General features: G+C 33.9%; 1 protein-coding gene across 15 annotated transcripts in view; it reads right to left on the bottom strand.

Moving 5' to 3' along the window:
• Positions 1-408: 408 nt before the first annotated feature.
• Positions 409-14,995, bottom strand: part of ADGRL2 (adhesion G protein-coupled receptor L2) — a 271,291-nt gene continuing 256,704 nt past the window's right edge. For 4 of the 15 annotated variants that reach the window (XM_033416623.2, XM_049709707.1, XM_033416627.2 and 1 more), the window contains 7 exons: positions 13,003-13,094; positions 12,135-12,179; positions 10,995-11,163; positions 8,254-8,382; positions 7,602-7,698; positions 5,763-5,891; positions 409-2,441 (listed from right to left, as the gene is read on the bottom strand). In XM_033416623.2, the coding sequence (XP_033272514.1) occupies positions 1,687-2,441; positions 5,763-5,891; positions 7,602-7,698; positions 8,254-8,382; positions 10,995-11,163; positions 12,135-12,179; positions 13,003-13,094 (1,416 nt within the window). In that variant the 3' untranslated portion in view covers positions 409-1,686. Of the gene's footprint in view, positions 2,442-5,448; positions 5,531-5,762; positions 5,892-7,601; positions 7,699-8,253; positions 8,383-10,994; positions 11,164-12,134; positions 12,180-13,002; positions 13,095-14,995 lie in introns of all 15 variants that reach the window. The other 11 variants (XM_049709710.1, XM_033416628.2, XM_033416630.2 and 8 more) reach the window with 7 other exon arrangements.

Raw genomic sequence — 14,995 nt, forward strand, 5'->3', positions numbered from 1 at the left:
CTACTTATAATCCTCAAAGTGTAAAAGTATGTTTTAGGATTTGCTTCTCAATACTGGTGAAAAGTCAGTTTTTTTTAACGATGCCCAAATTTGACTTGAGATTTCCAACACGTCTTCTTTTTTTCATTTTTATTTGTTTTTTGGCTCTGTTGCAATGCAACAGACACAAATACTTGCAGTATATTTCCCTATTGAAACCTATCTGCCAGATTTTGTGCATAGGTAATGGTAATTAGAATACAAATATATTCTTTTCAGGATATAGAACCATCAGGCAGCTGAACTGTATTCTTTTGCATACCCGTGGGTTATATTGTGAAGGAACCTAGTATACCCAAGGGGAGTGGGGTGGCAAAGGACCGGTGTGTTAAAGCCAATTATGTATCGTACATAAAAGTGCACATTAGCTACTTGAAAAAATTCACATTTATTTACTGTCAAACCGTGTTAAACTTTACACTGGATATTAGTGATGGGTTCATTATTAACAGGTTTACACAAAGGGATGAAAAGAAAAGCAGAATTTTGCTGAAACAATTTACATTTCACTAGAACTTTATCATAAAATAAATTAATTACTAAATATAGGCAGAAGGAATATGGAAGAGTAATATTTATGTTTAATTTTACTTTTTAAAAAAGAATAGGCACCTTTTGTTCACTAGAAAGTTTGTGAGAAGTGCCCAGTGCCCTCTTTGGCCCCTGTTCAAGAACAAACAGAGGGGTGACAAACAATCTTTTCTAGATTTCACCACATTTGTGCAAGGCATGGCATAACTGGCTTCAAAGAGTTTTTTCCCCCATAAAACACGTTCTTTTGGCCATAAGAAATTAAAATGTGAGAATAAGGACTAACTTGTCAAAGCAGAACACCGTATACAGTGGAAAATAAGTGAAAATGGGTAGAACTTACAATGACAAAGTGTAAGAAAAAACATTTGATAACATATGTGCAACCATGAGCTTCACACAATATTGTCTCCAAACTCTAAAATTATTTTAATGACAATTATATTTCCGTTGGACACAAATGTATTTATTTCACCCTAGCAATAGAACAAAATATAATTTCTTTAGCCATTTTTGAATAGGTCACTGTACAGTTGAGGAAACATATGAAATAAGGCCTGTGGCTTGATTGCTAGTGGTTAAACATGTTTTCAATCTTTGCCTTAATGTAAAAGGTTTGCAGTTAACTGCAAACTGATGCAGAATAGCTCTCCTGCTTTTCCAAGTCTTGTCAGGAACAGTAAGGTACAGTAAATTTGTCCCACAGGATTTTAAAGCCTACGTCTTGTATATAATACAATGCAGGCCTACAAAAATGGTGCAGCCATATTTACAGATTTAGTTCACAAACTGCTGCGATAAAATGGCTGGAAAGTTTTGTTTCGCTTGTTTCACAATTTCTCTAAACAGCAGCAGAAACTTAAAATACCTGGTTGGCATCTCTTTTCTTTGTAACAAATAATTCATTTTCGTATACTCTGTGTATATACAAAGTTCTTGTATGTTATATAAAAATTCACAGAACTGCAAGGTTCAGTCATCTTTTTTACACTGGAGAACCACAGGTCAACAGAGCCATCTCTTCAAGCAGAGTTTGAGGGAGCTGTATCAGGCCATGGAGCCTGTCTTTATTTACTAACACTTGCATGGGGCCGCTGGAATTCCTTAGCTGCACTATTAAAGACTTGTCACCAGCTGCATTTGTCCTTCTCTGACATCTCCTTCTGGAATACACCCTTCTTTGTTAATGGGGATTATGTAACCATCACTATTGCCCCTGCTGATCTGGTAGCACATCTGAAGCTGATGGCCAGCTCCAAGGTTTGGCATGCTCTTATAGTAAATGTCCTCGTTCTCACTCCTCCTGGATGGAGACAGGTCTTCTTCCATGTCGGGGCTGCTCTCCTGATACGGAGAGTCTCTAAGGTTGGGCATGCTTGTGTAAAGAGAGTCTCTGTTGGGGGACTGCAGGTGGTCCTCGGCCTCAGCTGTCAGCTGGGAGACGTAGCTGTCAGTCCCCTCGGGCTTCGCTTTCTTCTGGGGTTGGTACAGAAGGGAGTGAGTCCGCTGAGGAATGAGCGGTGCCTCGAGTTCTTTGTGATGGAGCTCCAGCCCTGGGTTGTCACTGTGCATTAAAGACGAAGCATCTGCCACGATAGCATCATCTTCGCTGCTGCCCCCTCCAATCACAGGTTTGACTGGTAGTGTGAGCTCGAGGTTGTGAGCCTTGCTGCTGCCCCGCAGGTTGTTGTGCACTAATTCTGAAATGATCATTTTCTCAAAAGCGGAATCATTCAGACTTAGTCCACAGTCCACGACTTGCACGCTGTCATTATAGTCCCCCTTGCGTAGTGAGTAGCTGTTGTTAAAGTTACCATTTAGCGGTAGAGTATCCATGGCACTTGTATCCCTGGCATTGTTCAGTGAATGTCCTGAAACAGAAAAGGGAGGGGTTCGGTTACTGCCTCTGTTCCTTCCTCAAGAATCTTTACTTCTTTTGTACAAAACTTTTTAATGTCGTTCAGGACAAAGTTGTATTTGAAAGCTAACACTTGGAAAGTGCCAGGCTTTCCTGCATTCCCAACTGTAAACAGTTGCAACCCCTTAGATAACAGGAACAAGTGTGAAAGAATAATACTGTTTTCCAGGGAGGGAAGATGGTATACAGAATGTTGCTTTATCAATTTCGGGGAGACAGTAGTTATGAATTGATTTTTGGTCAAATCTCTGACACTCTTATAAAGACTTCACTCCATGCCCTTGCATAGTTAATGCAAAGCAATTCATTAGTGACATTTACGTTTTAAAGTACGAGACTATGGTTTATAAAAATAAAATTAACAGAATTTGTCCTAAACAACACTAAATTAAAAAGGAATAAGTCACATACAAAAACTGAAGGCAAATGTACAACATAAACCCACGTAACTGGCAAGCAACTCTTTAAACAACATTCTAACATTTCCTTTTTCTGGAGATGAAGTGAAAAAAAGAATGAAAAAATGGACAGACACAAAGAATTCATGTTAAACAAAGACAGCCGCCTCTCATACTGACTGGACCAGGGGCCCACAAGCACCATCCAACAACACGATAGACAGCAGGTGGAATGACTCACTTTGGACAACTCACATCATGTCTGTCTGCTCAGGCTATCTGGCCTAAGAGTAGCTGATATATAAAAGAAAGTAAAATGATTTATTGTAACATGATGAAGAATTTCTAAGCTTCTCAGCAACTTAGAGCAAGGGTTCAACAAATTAGATTACCAGCAATAGCAGCCTTTTACTTTTTCATTGAATATTTCTTATTATTTTGAACTTTTATTTGGTACTAATACTCTCTCTGATAGCAATGGCCCCAGGCTCCTATTGGTCAAAGTTTGCCTGCAGCCCTGCAGTCTGCATCAGTCACAGTGACAGCACCGAATGAACCAGCAGAGTCTACTACTGTACGAGACTGGCCCACAGACACCATGGGCATGGAGGTTAAACGCAGAAATGTTAGGAGGTTTCTTAAGTATGTGTCACAGAAATTAAACCAAGAATAAATATCAACTGTGGAATGGGAAAAGGGTGTCAGCCTTGGCTAATATATTTTTATTTCTAAAGGAATGAAAGATTGGATACGTCTGCTGAAGATATGAAAAGAGGTTCAGGAGGAAAAAAAAATATGGTAACATGCTCTCTTTGAATCAGAGTTGTGTTTTTCTACAGACACATAAACATGTAAACTAAGACATCACAGTGCTTCTCAGGCAGATGAAAAAAAAAGTTTTAGAGAAAATTAAATGGTCTGTACCATGGAAAGTTAGGTTATTCATTCTCAAAATCCTAGAGAAAAAAATCACTTGTCTACAGATAAGTCTGGAAAAAAAAAGAATGAAATGATGTTATTGAAATGAAACTGACCACTGTGAGGCTGCTGCATTGTATGCAAGGCTTGGAGGAGTTTAGGAAAAAAATGAATTCTTCGAAAAAATAGGAAATTTCCCTTTTTAGTGCTCACTCCACTCTTAAAGCTGCAGATTATCCTAGAAAACTCAATGTCATGACCAATAAATACCTAATACATGCTCAATTATCATTAGCAGAAAATGAGAAAATAGGTGGGTCATATTTATTATTGACTCATGTTATTTAGAAAATTCTGATCCAACTTCTACTTTTGAAAAGCTGACAATTCGATTTGTATCATGCTCCAAGGCATGTTTGACAAAATGAAGTTATGATAGTTCTTTGCATGGCTTCCTTTAGCCTCACTGACACAAATCTCCAGCTTTATAAATTTATATATGTGTCACAAACTTTAGAAGATCTACTACTAGGAAACATTTGCTGTTTTAAATTATAAGTGACACGAGGATCAGTTGCTAGCGTTTGTTTCCTCTGTCGAGGTTTGATCTTGTCATTTTTCTTTTTATTGTTGTTTAATAAATATAAAAATATACACTGGGTAATCCAAAAGGTGTTTTCTATGATATACTGCAGATTTAAGCACATCTTTGGCTGGTTTTGAAGAGGCAACTTTTTCTGCCCAAGTTCAGGTAATTCACTGGAAGACTTTCCACAGCCTGTAGCAAGATTACTGTGGGAATGCAGAAATGATAAGTCAATTATTAAGCATTCTGGTTGACAGTACCTCAGGCTTTAAAGAGCAAATTATTTCAGCATTGCATGTACTTAAGTATGGACAGCATTTGCTACAGACCTCTATTACTGACAAAAGGCAGTACATATAGATGTACTGTTTGAATTTGGAAACATTTGAGTTGCAAATTGTGAACCACTTGCCCGCTGAGTCTACTTCATGACTGCTAGTTATGTTTTAATTGTGCCGGTTAAAAATCATGCTGAAAAAATTTACATTTGATAGGCAAAGTTAAGTTTTACTCCCATACTTGTCTCTCTGTAGGTTGCTAGAGGAAAGCATAAGGAAAGTAAGAAAAACAAGAGAATGAAAAGAGAAGCTGCAGTTACGTTAAAAAAGAATGTCAAGAAAAAAAAAAACGGAAACGAAGTTCTGTGTTTAATTTAGTGGCAAATATCAATCACAAATAAAGATTATATGCTAACTGTAATTATGCAATACCTTTCACCAAACTCTTGAAAATTCTGTTAATATTAAATATATATTTTTTAAATAAATAAGCTATTAGAAAATACAGTAAAATACAGGATGGGTTAGTGACAATCTCTCCCCCTCCCCCAATAAAAAACTATAGGTATAAACTGACTAATATTAACTTTATTCTTAGTTTTTTAAGAAGAAAGAAAAACTACCATAAAGCTGCACTATACTATAGTTTGGTTACATTGATAATGCTGGATGTAGTTTTCTATACCTAGGCATCCAAATTATTAGCTAAGTCATGCCAGAAGCAAACTCCGTCAGCAAGCTTTAGAGTCAACTGAATAGTATATTACATAGATAGGATACCTCTAAATGATATAAATCTTGAAGATGGGCTCTCAGACCATGTGATGTCAGTCCTGTAATAATATATTAAGATTTATGCCACCTGTGTCAAAAACATGGATAATTATTGGTAAATACTATCATGACTGAATTTTTACTATAATATAGTGCAGTTTTAGAAGCCTGGCATGGGCAATACCATAATGCTTTTTAACTGAGAAATTAAGGATGTAATAGTAAGTATATGGCAACTTGAGTGTTCTAGAAAGAGGGCAAAGATCAGAGTTCTGTTTAGCAGCAAAGAAAGGTAGTTGTATTCGTAAGTATAAGCACACCTGGTGAGTTAAACACAGGAGCTGAAGGGGCATTACATACAACTGTTTCAGCGAGCAATGTGTTATAAGGGTTGTTAGTGCCGTGGGGTCGAAGAAGAGGGTTTGTTAGTAGGTAATTGCCAGTCATTCCTAAAGCAAAGAAACAGAAAAAAATACATCAGTTCTCTTATTTTAGTGTTGCAGTTGCAGTAAAGTACTTTTCGTATTCATCAAGGGTAGTGGATAAGTTGGCAATGGAAAATCTGCTGAAATTATCTGACTGTATTTGAACTACTAATTTGAAGGAGAAAGGGAAGAGGGAAGTTAAATTTCAGCAATTCACAGGTGCTTTCTAAGTCCCCCAAGTAAACACCTGCTGAGGATGACATTTACTAATTTATACAAAATCACTGTTAAACAAAAATGGCAATTAAATGCACAGAGATCAACATTATGTTTCAAGATGTTACTGCTTAATATTAAAAACCTAACCACTGAGGCCCAGAAGAGGGAATCTCAAACTTTCAGAATTTACAGGTGTGGGATTATCCCTCATGAAAACATCGGTGTTAATACCAACTCTGATACAAGCAGGAGGAAAAACAACTTTCACAAACAGGTAAAAAGTATGACACACTGCACCAAGCTTCTCTTAGTAAATGCAAGAGCACACATGCTGAGGGGAAAAAGAGACTGTGTATAATGAATTATTAGACCATTCACAAATTCTATCCAACAAGAATTCTCCTTCTGTAATCTTATTTGCCAGGTTTCAAAAATGAATCATTGAATAATTCATTTCCTTTTTGATAGTCATCTTAACAGAATTAGGTAAAACATCAGAGCAATGGAATAAACACACATTTCACTCATTCTAACTGACAAATTACAAACCTTTCAATACTTATCAAACATGCGTTTTGCATAACTAATGTAATTTGGCTAAAAATATTTTAAAATTCAAGTTGGTTTTGATGCCATACATGTGCTTTTTTTCATTTTAAACCAGAATCTCATCAGAACAATGTCAACAATGAAAAATGTCTTTCATACTACATTGTGATAAAATATAACATATTATATTACAAATCAGTACATCAAAACTGAAATTACCTGGATAAATTACCTTTCCAAGAATATATACAATAATATATGATTTTATTCAAAATAAATTGAAATTTACTAAACTTGTACTCAGGAATATGTGTCTGTACATGTACTTGTGCCCTTATCTGGCTACATTATTTTATTTGCCATATTGTTTTAAGTTGGAATTATATCGATTATGTGATAAGTTTAAGGCTATAATTGTAGACACATTAAATAATAACAATTCAAATATAAAAATTACTTTGTAAATTATCATGTAGTTTAATTATGTGTTTATGAAGAGTTAGTATAAATGTTTTGACATTTACTTTTTACTTTTTGAAAGAAACGTAAAAACAGAAGAATTTTACAAGTAAGAATTTTCACTGCAAAACTGGTACTGTTTAATGTGAAGAGTAGTTATTCTAATTATATTAATGTTTTAAGAAGAAAACTTTCATAAATGTACGTTTAGAAAGAATAAATCTGTATTCACTAGGAAACCATTTTAATCTGTGGCAAAGCACGTTCTCAGAAATTACTTTTTCCAGCCTCACTCTGTTAACGTGGTATTTGAAATCATACTTTTTGCATTACATTATTGAATAAAAAGAATTTATATGTACTTTAATAAAAGATGACTCAACAGGTTTAAGAGCTTGTGATATAAACCCATTTGAGAGGAAAATTCAGCATTTTCTCTAGAATTATTGCAAATTGGCAAAAGGCACAAAATTTAAATTGTAAACTCAAATTTTCCTAGTAACTGACCTTGATTAAGTGTTGAAGTGCTATTGATGTCACCTGAGATAAAAGACGATTCAGATTGTTTTCTCACAGTGTCATTCCACATCCTTCTTATACGACTCTATTAACATAAAATAGCAAGACATATGTTATGTTAGTTTTCCCAAGCTTACCTTACATTAGACACACAAAGATGTACCCTGAACAATCTGTGCAGAATTATCTTTTGACCTTTTTTTAAAAAAAAATGTGCACTGATTCTGTTCTAGAACGAAGGAAGTCTATACTCCTCTGTTGCTTCTCTACTAAGGAGTATTTAATTTTCCAATCTTAAAAAGAGTGTTCACTTATTGTCTTTTTTTAAAGTGGAGATGGCTAGTTAGTCAACAAATGTTTACTGAATGCCTACTGAGTCCTGTGCTATGTGAGCTTAGGATATCTAATGATTATGACATACTTCTTAAAAAAGTATACCTCTCAAAAAAGGATGTTTACACCTAAAGAAACACCTTGAAGAAATACTTAGGAAGAAATTAAAACCAAAATACTAAGAAGGCAAGTATTTGCTACCTAGATCATTATAATGAGGAGACAATTAGTACATCTGAACAGAACATGTCTCAGAAGGCTTTCCATAAAGAAGATTAATTAAAGATGCTGTCAAACTCTTTGTTACCTGTGTGCCAGAGGAATACCGAGCACTGGTTCTGGTGGTGGACGCCTTCACTGAGCTGTGAGGGCTCTCAGTTGGGAGGCTGCCGCAGCAATACGAGTGTCTGAAGCACTTGCCGTATTCTTTTCGTACCTGCATTGAATAACCACAAGACCAAGGGATTAATATAAACATACTTGCTCCTCTCTCTCTAATTAAATGAGCAGACGAGACAAGAAGTCCCACTAACACTTTTCTGTGGAGATTACAAAGTCAAGTTCAATTGAAACTGGTGAAATGGTAATCAGAAAAACACCTCTGTCCACTAGACTGGCTAGTAGGATCTTTAAAGGGTGATATCACATGTAGAAATGTTTTATATACCCTGTTTTCATTATGCAAATGTTATTTATTAATACAATGGTAATATCTTAAAAGCCTTATTCTAGCTATAGCCTTAGTAAACCCAATTTTCTATTTCATGCTAAGAAAATAAGATAAAAAATTTAGTATTTTCCCTGCTTAATTACATTTAACCACCTGTAATTCAGTCATTTAAGGTTTATATGCTTCGTGTCCTCTTAGGTAGGTCAGTACATAAACGTCTTTTACTAGATTGCATGGTGTTGCAGGTGACCTCTTCATAATGAAAGACTACTTTGGCACAAGAATAAAGGAAAAAAAGTCCTTTGATACATATGTCATTAATTAGGATGGAATGTTTTCTTCATTTTCTGATGTGTCTAGCTCTAACATTTAGTGTAGAGAGTCTAAGATGCCTATTCACTTCATTAGCACACAAGGGAACTATTTAAGCAATTTCCATTCACATTAACGAGTTACCCAGGTAATTTCCCTTTTCCCCTGAAGTTTGGACATATGAATAGATAGAAAAGTTGTCAGGCCTAAAAGAAAGTTGAAACGTTAAAAAGTGAGGTCCAAACAACTGCTAAATAATAGTGCCCCACTTAGGTGGTCAAGAATTGGGAGGAGGGGGGAGAGTTCTGGATTCTGTGCAGCTTTGCTGGCATATAAACAGGTTTCATTGAGGCTAAGAGCCAGACTTTGAAATTTCAAGACAGAAGAAGGAGAGGCTGCATAAGAAATTATTTTTTCTAGTAGGTTACAAAAAACACTCAAAGGCTTCACCCTCCCTGCTCCCCCGCCCAACACCATTTCTATGCTCAGTATCTGCCTGCAAAGGCCAAAACTTTGACACTTATTCCTTGGGAAATTAGAGAATTAAAGTCACTAATGACCTTTTAAATCTAAGTGCACTTGAATTTTCATCCTCTTAGCTTTATTTAATTATATCTATTAGAACAAATAACAATGGGGGTGAATTTTCAAAGCATTTTCTCTGCCTAAATATGCTCACTCAAGCAGTTAGAACCATGATTTTAACTAAATCATCTTATATTCTTAACAATTCATCCTGGCAGCATCCAATAGGACATATCCAAGACTAAGTAGAACTTGTTCAAAAGAAATGTAACACAATGACTTTAAAATGTAATTGCTAATTAAAAAGCATAGCAAAATCTCTGTAAAATTAATATACAAACTCTATGAGGAAATAATGATGACCTCATCCTTTTTCTGCTAAGTTTATGCTTTGTCAAAAACATTTGACAGAAGGTATGAATATGTGATTATGTGCATGTATATAAAATGCTCATCTATGCAGAAAATATATAAAAACCAAAGTAATTACAAGGTTATACCTGTATAATGTTTAGAAAGTTAAGGTTCATATTAAATAATACATGATACCTCACAAAAAATTTCTGTACACTTAATGTCTATTAACTGCTCTGAAATCCTATATAACCAAGACAATGGCAATCAAAATGGTATTTTATCCAAATAATACCCTCCGGTGTTGGTTTTGCCTAATGCCTATATTGCTGTGAATGTACATTATTATCTGTCAGCATTGCACATTCCACTGTCATTATCTCACAATTATAGCTTATCAGAACTGATGGAAGTAACAACACTATCATCTTGTCAGGACTGAAAACATAATAGTTTTCACTTTCACAACTCTATTTCTCTGTTCAGTTTAGTGACCAACTAGTAAAAACAGAATAAAAAGACTACGTTAGATATGCAGACAGGGAAAGGATGATACCTGGTGATAGGCATAGACATTTTAAACTTAAATGGTAGCTAAGCTATTCTCTTAGGTTTAACATCTTCTTGTAATAGATTAAACTTTTTCACCTTCAACTTTAAGTTTTGAGTCAATTTTGCTGACTCCACTTAACATTAAATCAGGACAAAATAACAAGATGTGAGATATGAAATTGCTGGGTTTTAAGATCTTTCAAAATTACTCAGAAGACAACACTGATATTCATTTTTCTGTATATCTTGTGCTTTTAAAATTTAGACCATTTATCCTTATACTCAATTTTGTTTTGAACCACTGCATTCCTTTTATTGAGCAAAGAACAAGATTATTTAACTTTTTATTTTTCTTGTATACCCTTTGCACAAAGCATTTTTGTAGACTCCAAAGAAGAAATCTTAACATAAGTATCTAGTTTATAATATTCCCAAACTGACATTCAAGAGATGACTGGTATTGACACATTTTACATGTGAAGCCTGAGCTTCCTGACTTTCATTACAATTAATTTATGATTAAAATATAATATTATTAATAATATTCCAGTTGTAACTTAAAATCTTCCCTATTATATATATTATTTTCAAATCAAAGAACAAGTTAAGCAGAGCCTCTAAGTGTTTTCACTTACTTTCTTTTGGAGAGCACAGTGAAAGATGAAAATGAACACTCCCTGGAAAGCATTAAAGATGGTGAAGAGATAAGCCATCACAATAGTCTCCTCATTAATAAAAAGCAACCCAAATGACCAGGTTAGGCCAAGAAGACACAGAAGAGCAAAAGCGCCAAGCACCCAAGACCTGAAAAAATAAAGTGAATTTCATCAACAGGTTCAATGAGAGAACACCACACATCACACTTAACTATTAACATATCAGTAGTAGCAGTTGACTTTATGTTCACATTCAAATTCAACAGCATTTTGGCTTTAACCTTTCATTGATTAAAGAAAGAACAATAGCATTTAGTACTGCAGTCTCCAGTGAAAACAGCAACAGCAGGTATGACCTTTTCTTACTCAGAATAAACAAGGTATGAAAACTATATTAAAATACAGTTTTACAGGTGTAAAACATCCCCCGTGACTTTATTGTCTTTTATGTGCATTTTGGTAAAAGAAATTAAGGAGTCCTTAATTAGTTTACTCCTATACTTTTATTCCTGTGGTGCACTCAAGACACTGAATAATGTGACACATACAGAAAGGTTAAATGGCAGATAATCACTTAACACCTAAACCTCAGATTCTAAGAAACTAATCTTAGGTGAACCTAAGGTTTTATAACTGAAGCATGAAGAAGCCTAGCTGAAATGAGACAAAAACATGAGAACAACTTCAAAATAAAATAATTTGGGAGAGATTTCATCATGAATAGCTTAAGGAGAAAGGAACTGTAGAAAATAGGACGGAATGAGAGGATTTAAAGTCAGTGCATTCCATGTCTAACTAATGATCTTACTTGATAAATGGCTTATTATCTTCATAGCTAGAAAGCATTATAAGCAGAAAAGAGAAACAAAATTATTAGACAGAATTAAAATAGAAAGTAATAAGAAAGCATTTATATATTTTATAAAATTAGTCAAAATTAAGAAAGTCAAAATGCAGAGGCAAACAATTAAAAAATAAAGGCATATTATAGTTTAAAATATTCTAGCAAATAAGATATTCCAAAATAATTATAAAAATTAAGGGCAATTCATGATATTGACGGATTTGTAAAAAATATAAATCATGCCATAAATTTGTTAATGTAGGGTTCTACCTTACCCAGGTAAGTCCGTATTATAGTAGCCATCACAAACACGGTAATTACTGGTGTAGATGAGAAGACAGAAAGAGGAAAAGGAAGAAAAGAGAGAGATGCTAAAGATTAGCTCTCTCTCTTACCATGCAACATGCAATGAAGCTGGCACTAACCTATCTAAAACTTTATCTAATTAAAAAAAAATTACCCTTACTATAGATCTGCCATTTTTAACATTAAAAATATTTTCCACATCCCATTATAACCAACTTGAACAATACCTCCTCAAATTTTAAATTAACTCATATTTTAAAAAATTACTCTGAAAATGCTTTTATAAGATGACTTAATGAATCAACAGCTATCAATTTTTTGTTAATTAGATAACATTTTTCCATTGATAGGATATTGCAGTTTTTTTCAACATTGAAATAAATTAAACATTTATTTAATTATCATGAAAACAATAGACAATCTCCAAGTTAACAATAGTAATGGAGTAAATTCTCTTAGGAAAACAGGATTAGAAGTAGAAACTGCTCAGAATCCTTAATAAATCAAAAAGTCATTTAACAAAACAAACAATATAATCATATCAGTCATGCAAACAGGAACATCATTTTGAATTGCATTTTAAATTCAAATGAAATTGCTACAGTGATATGGAATTTCCACAAAGCCACTGAAACAATTTCTTGGCTTTAGATCAAGACAGAAATTATTACCTAATTTTTGACCAATGTCTGTGACATGGTAACAGTGAGACTCAACCTTGATCAGTAAAACTTCATTCTGAATAATTTCTACAGGTGAAAGATGGTATTCATGTATTCCCTGTGGAGAATACCTTTCACTTTGTCAAGCAGTAAAATTAAAATACGAAATACTTACTTAATGTTTTCCAACCTGCTAGAATCTGGTTTCAATGTGTTTGAGTGCTTCACCATTTTGCACAATGTGATCACCAGGAAGATAATATTTAGCTGTTACAACAAATAAAGAATTAGATCACTATGACAAAAAGTAAAAATTATACATTTTTGCAAATATATTTAATGGATTAATGCAGTTAAATATGAATAACACGAGTATATGGTAGACACTGATTCAATTCTAGTTTACTTATGCAATGATCAAGTTGAGTCTAAATAAAAAAATACTCTGGCTACATATGATCGATTTTTTAATAGATCATTTGACATGAAACTGAAACCTCATTAAATCAGTATCATGTGGTGATGATTAAATAAATTGGACAGCCTAAATTAGTTTCTTTAGCTAGAAGTACTCCAGGGCCTAAAAACCATCTAATGAAAACACAGAAGTGAATTCCTTAGAAGGGGCATTTACATCATGTAGCTTATAATGGAAAGATCCCTGAATTTGGGACCCTAAGAATTAGTTGAGAGTCTAGTTCTTGATTTTGACTGATTAAATGAGGAAAATTAACATTTGCATTTGCATACTCTTTTTATAAGGTAATGGTGAAGATCAAATGAGATAAAATATATGAAAAATGTTAGCTGGTTATATAAAGTAAGATAAACTTTAAAATATATAAATGTATTTGCTATTTAAGTGTTAAAGACCACCATTTCTTTCTTCCTGATGTCTCTATACTGTATGGAAGTAGGTAAATTCCAAAGGCTGTTTTGAGTCCCTCTAAACACTCAGTTGTACAAAGAATGTAGATGCAACAAATGCCAACTGGGGAAGATAGAACCTGACATGGAAGCACAGTCTGGCAGGTCAACTTGAGAGAACTCAGAAGATAAGAGTTGTGTTTTGACTGAGGAAAGTTAAAGGTTTGTAATTTGCATTTGCTTCTACGGAAGCCTGGCAGAAGGCTGGATGGAGTGAAGGCAGCTTCCATTTTTATGCTCTAAAAATAAAACTGTGCTAAATCGCTCCTGGATTCTTTTTGACATTTTATTTACTTCAGATTATTACTTTAAAAAAGACAAAATGAAGTTATTTTGTGAGGATTAAGTGATTTAGTGAAGGCACAAAGGGTATACTCAGAAAAGGACCTGTTTATATGTAGAGACGAAAGCAATTCCTTGGTAGTAAATAACCCACATAACTTTGTTACAGTAACGCGATTATTTTTACTGAGTCACAATACCATCTGATAAAATGATAACATTATTTTCCTCATTCATCACCACTTCTGATTTTATAATTAGGAAAAATGATGTAAGGCAATAAAGAAAATTTCCAAGTCCTTCCTAACGAGTTTAAGGAACAGAGCAAAGGCTTTAAGCCCTGTATCAGTCGTTTTGTCTACTGTGCCTTGTTATTTCTCTTAGATGTAGAATTTCCTCTTAAGGACTAAAATAGGCATAATTTGCAAGTGCTGGCAGACAGCATTCCATTAATTACTTGAGGACAAAAGAAGCTCTTTGCTTAAAAAAGTACTTAAAAATTAATTTCTTAAAATACTTGTCTAGAGAAAAAGTAAATAAATTGGTAAAAAAAAAAGTCTAGCTTTATATTCTGAAGATTATAAAGTCCAGTTGGTCATACATAAATAAAGGCTTACATTTTCAGGATTATTACAATATGATTCATTTCATTCAACAAATATTTATTGACCTTACTGCTCCACACAAGAATGTGCTTATTGTATAGGGATAAGACACAAATTTTTGCCTTTGAGAAATTAGGGACATCTTTCTGATAGTACAATGAATACTTGATTTGATTTTAAAGAAGCATGGTACAGTTTATCTCTAATTTTTTTAAAGTAGTGCTTTTACTTTTTATTTTCTATAACAGTAAGCCTTAACTAGGACAATTTAAGAATGGTTAAAAACAAGTACTCCAAATAATCATAAAAACCAACCAACCAACCAAAACCCATATAAGGAAACAAAGCAGTTAC

The sequence above is a fragment of the Orcinus orca genome, chromosome 1, assembly GCF_937001465.1.
Source record: "Orcinus orca chromosome 1, mOrcOrc1.1, whole genome shotgun sequence".
NCBI lineage: Eukaryota > Metazoa > Chordata > Mammalia > Artiodactyla > Delphinidae > Orcinus > Orcinus orca.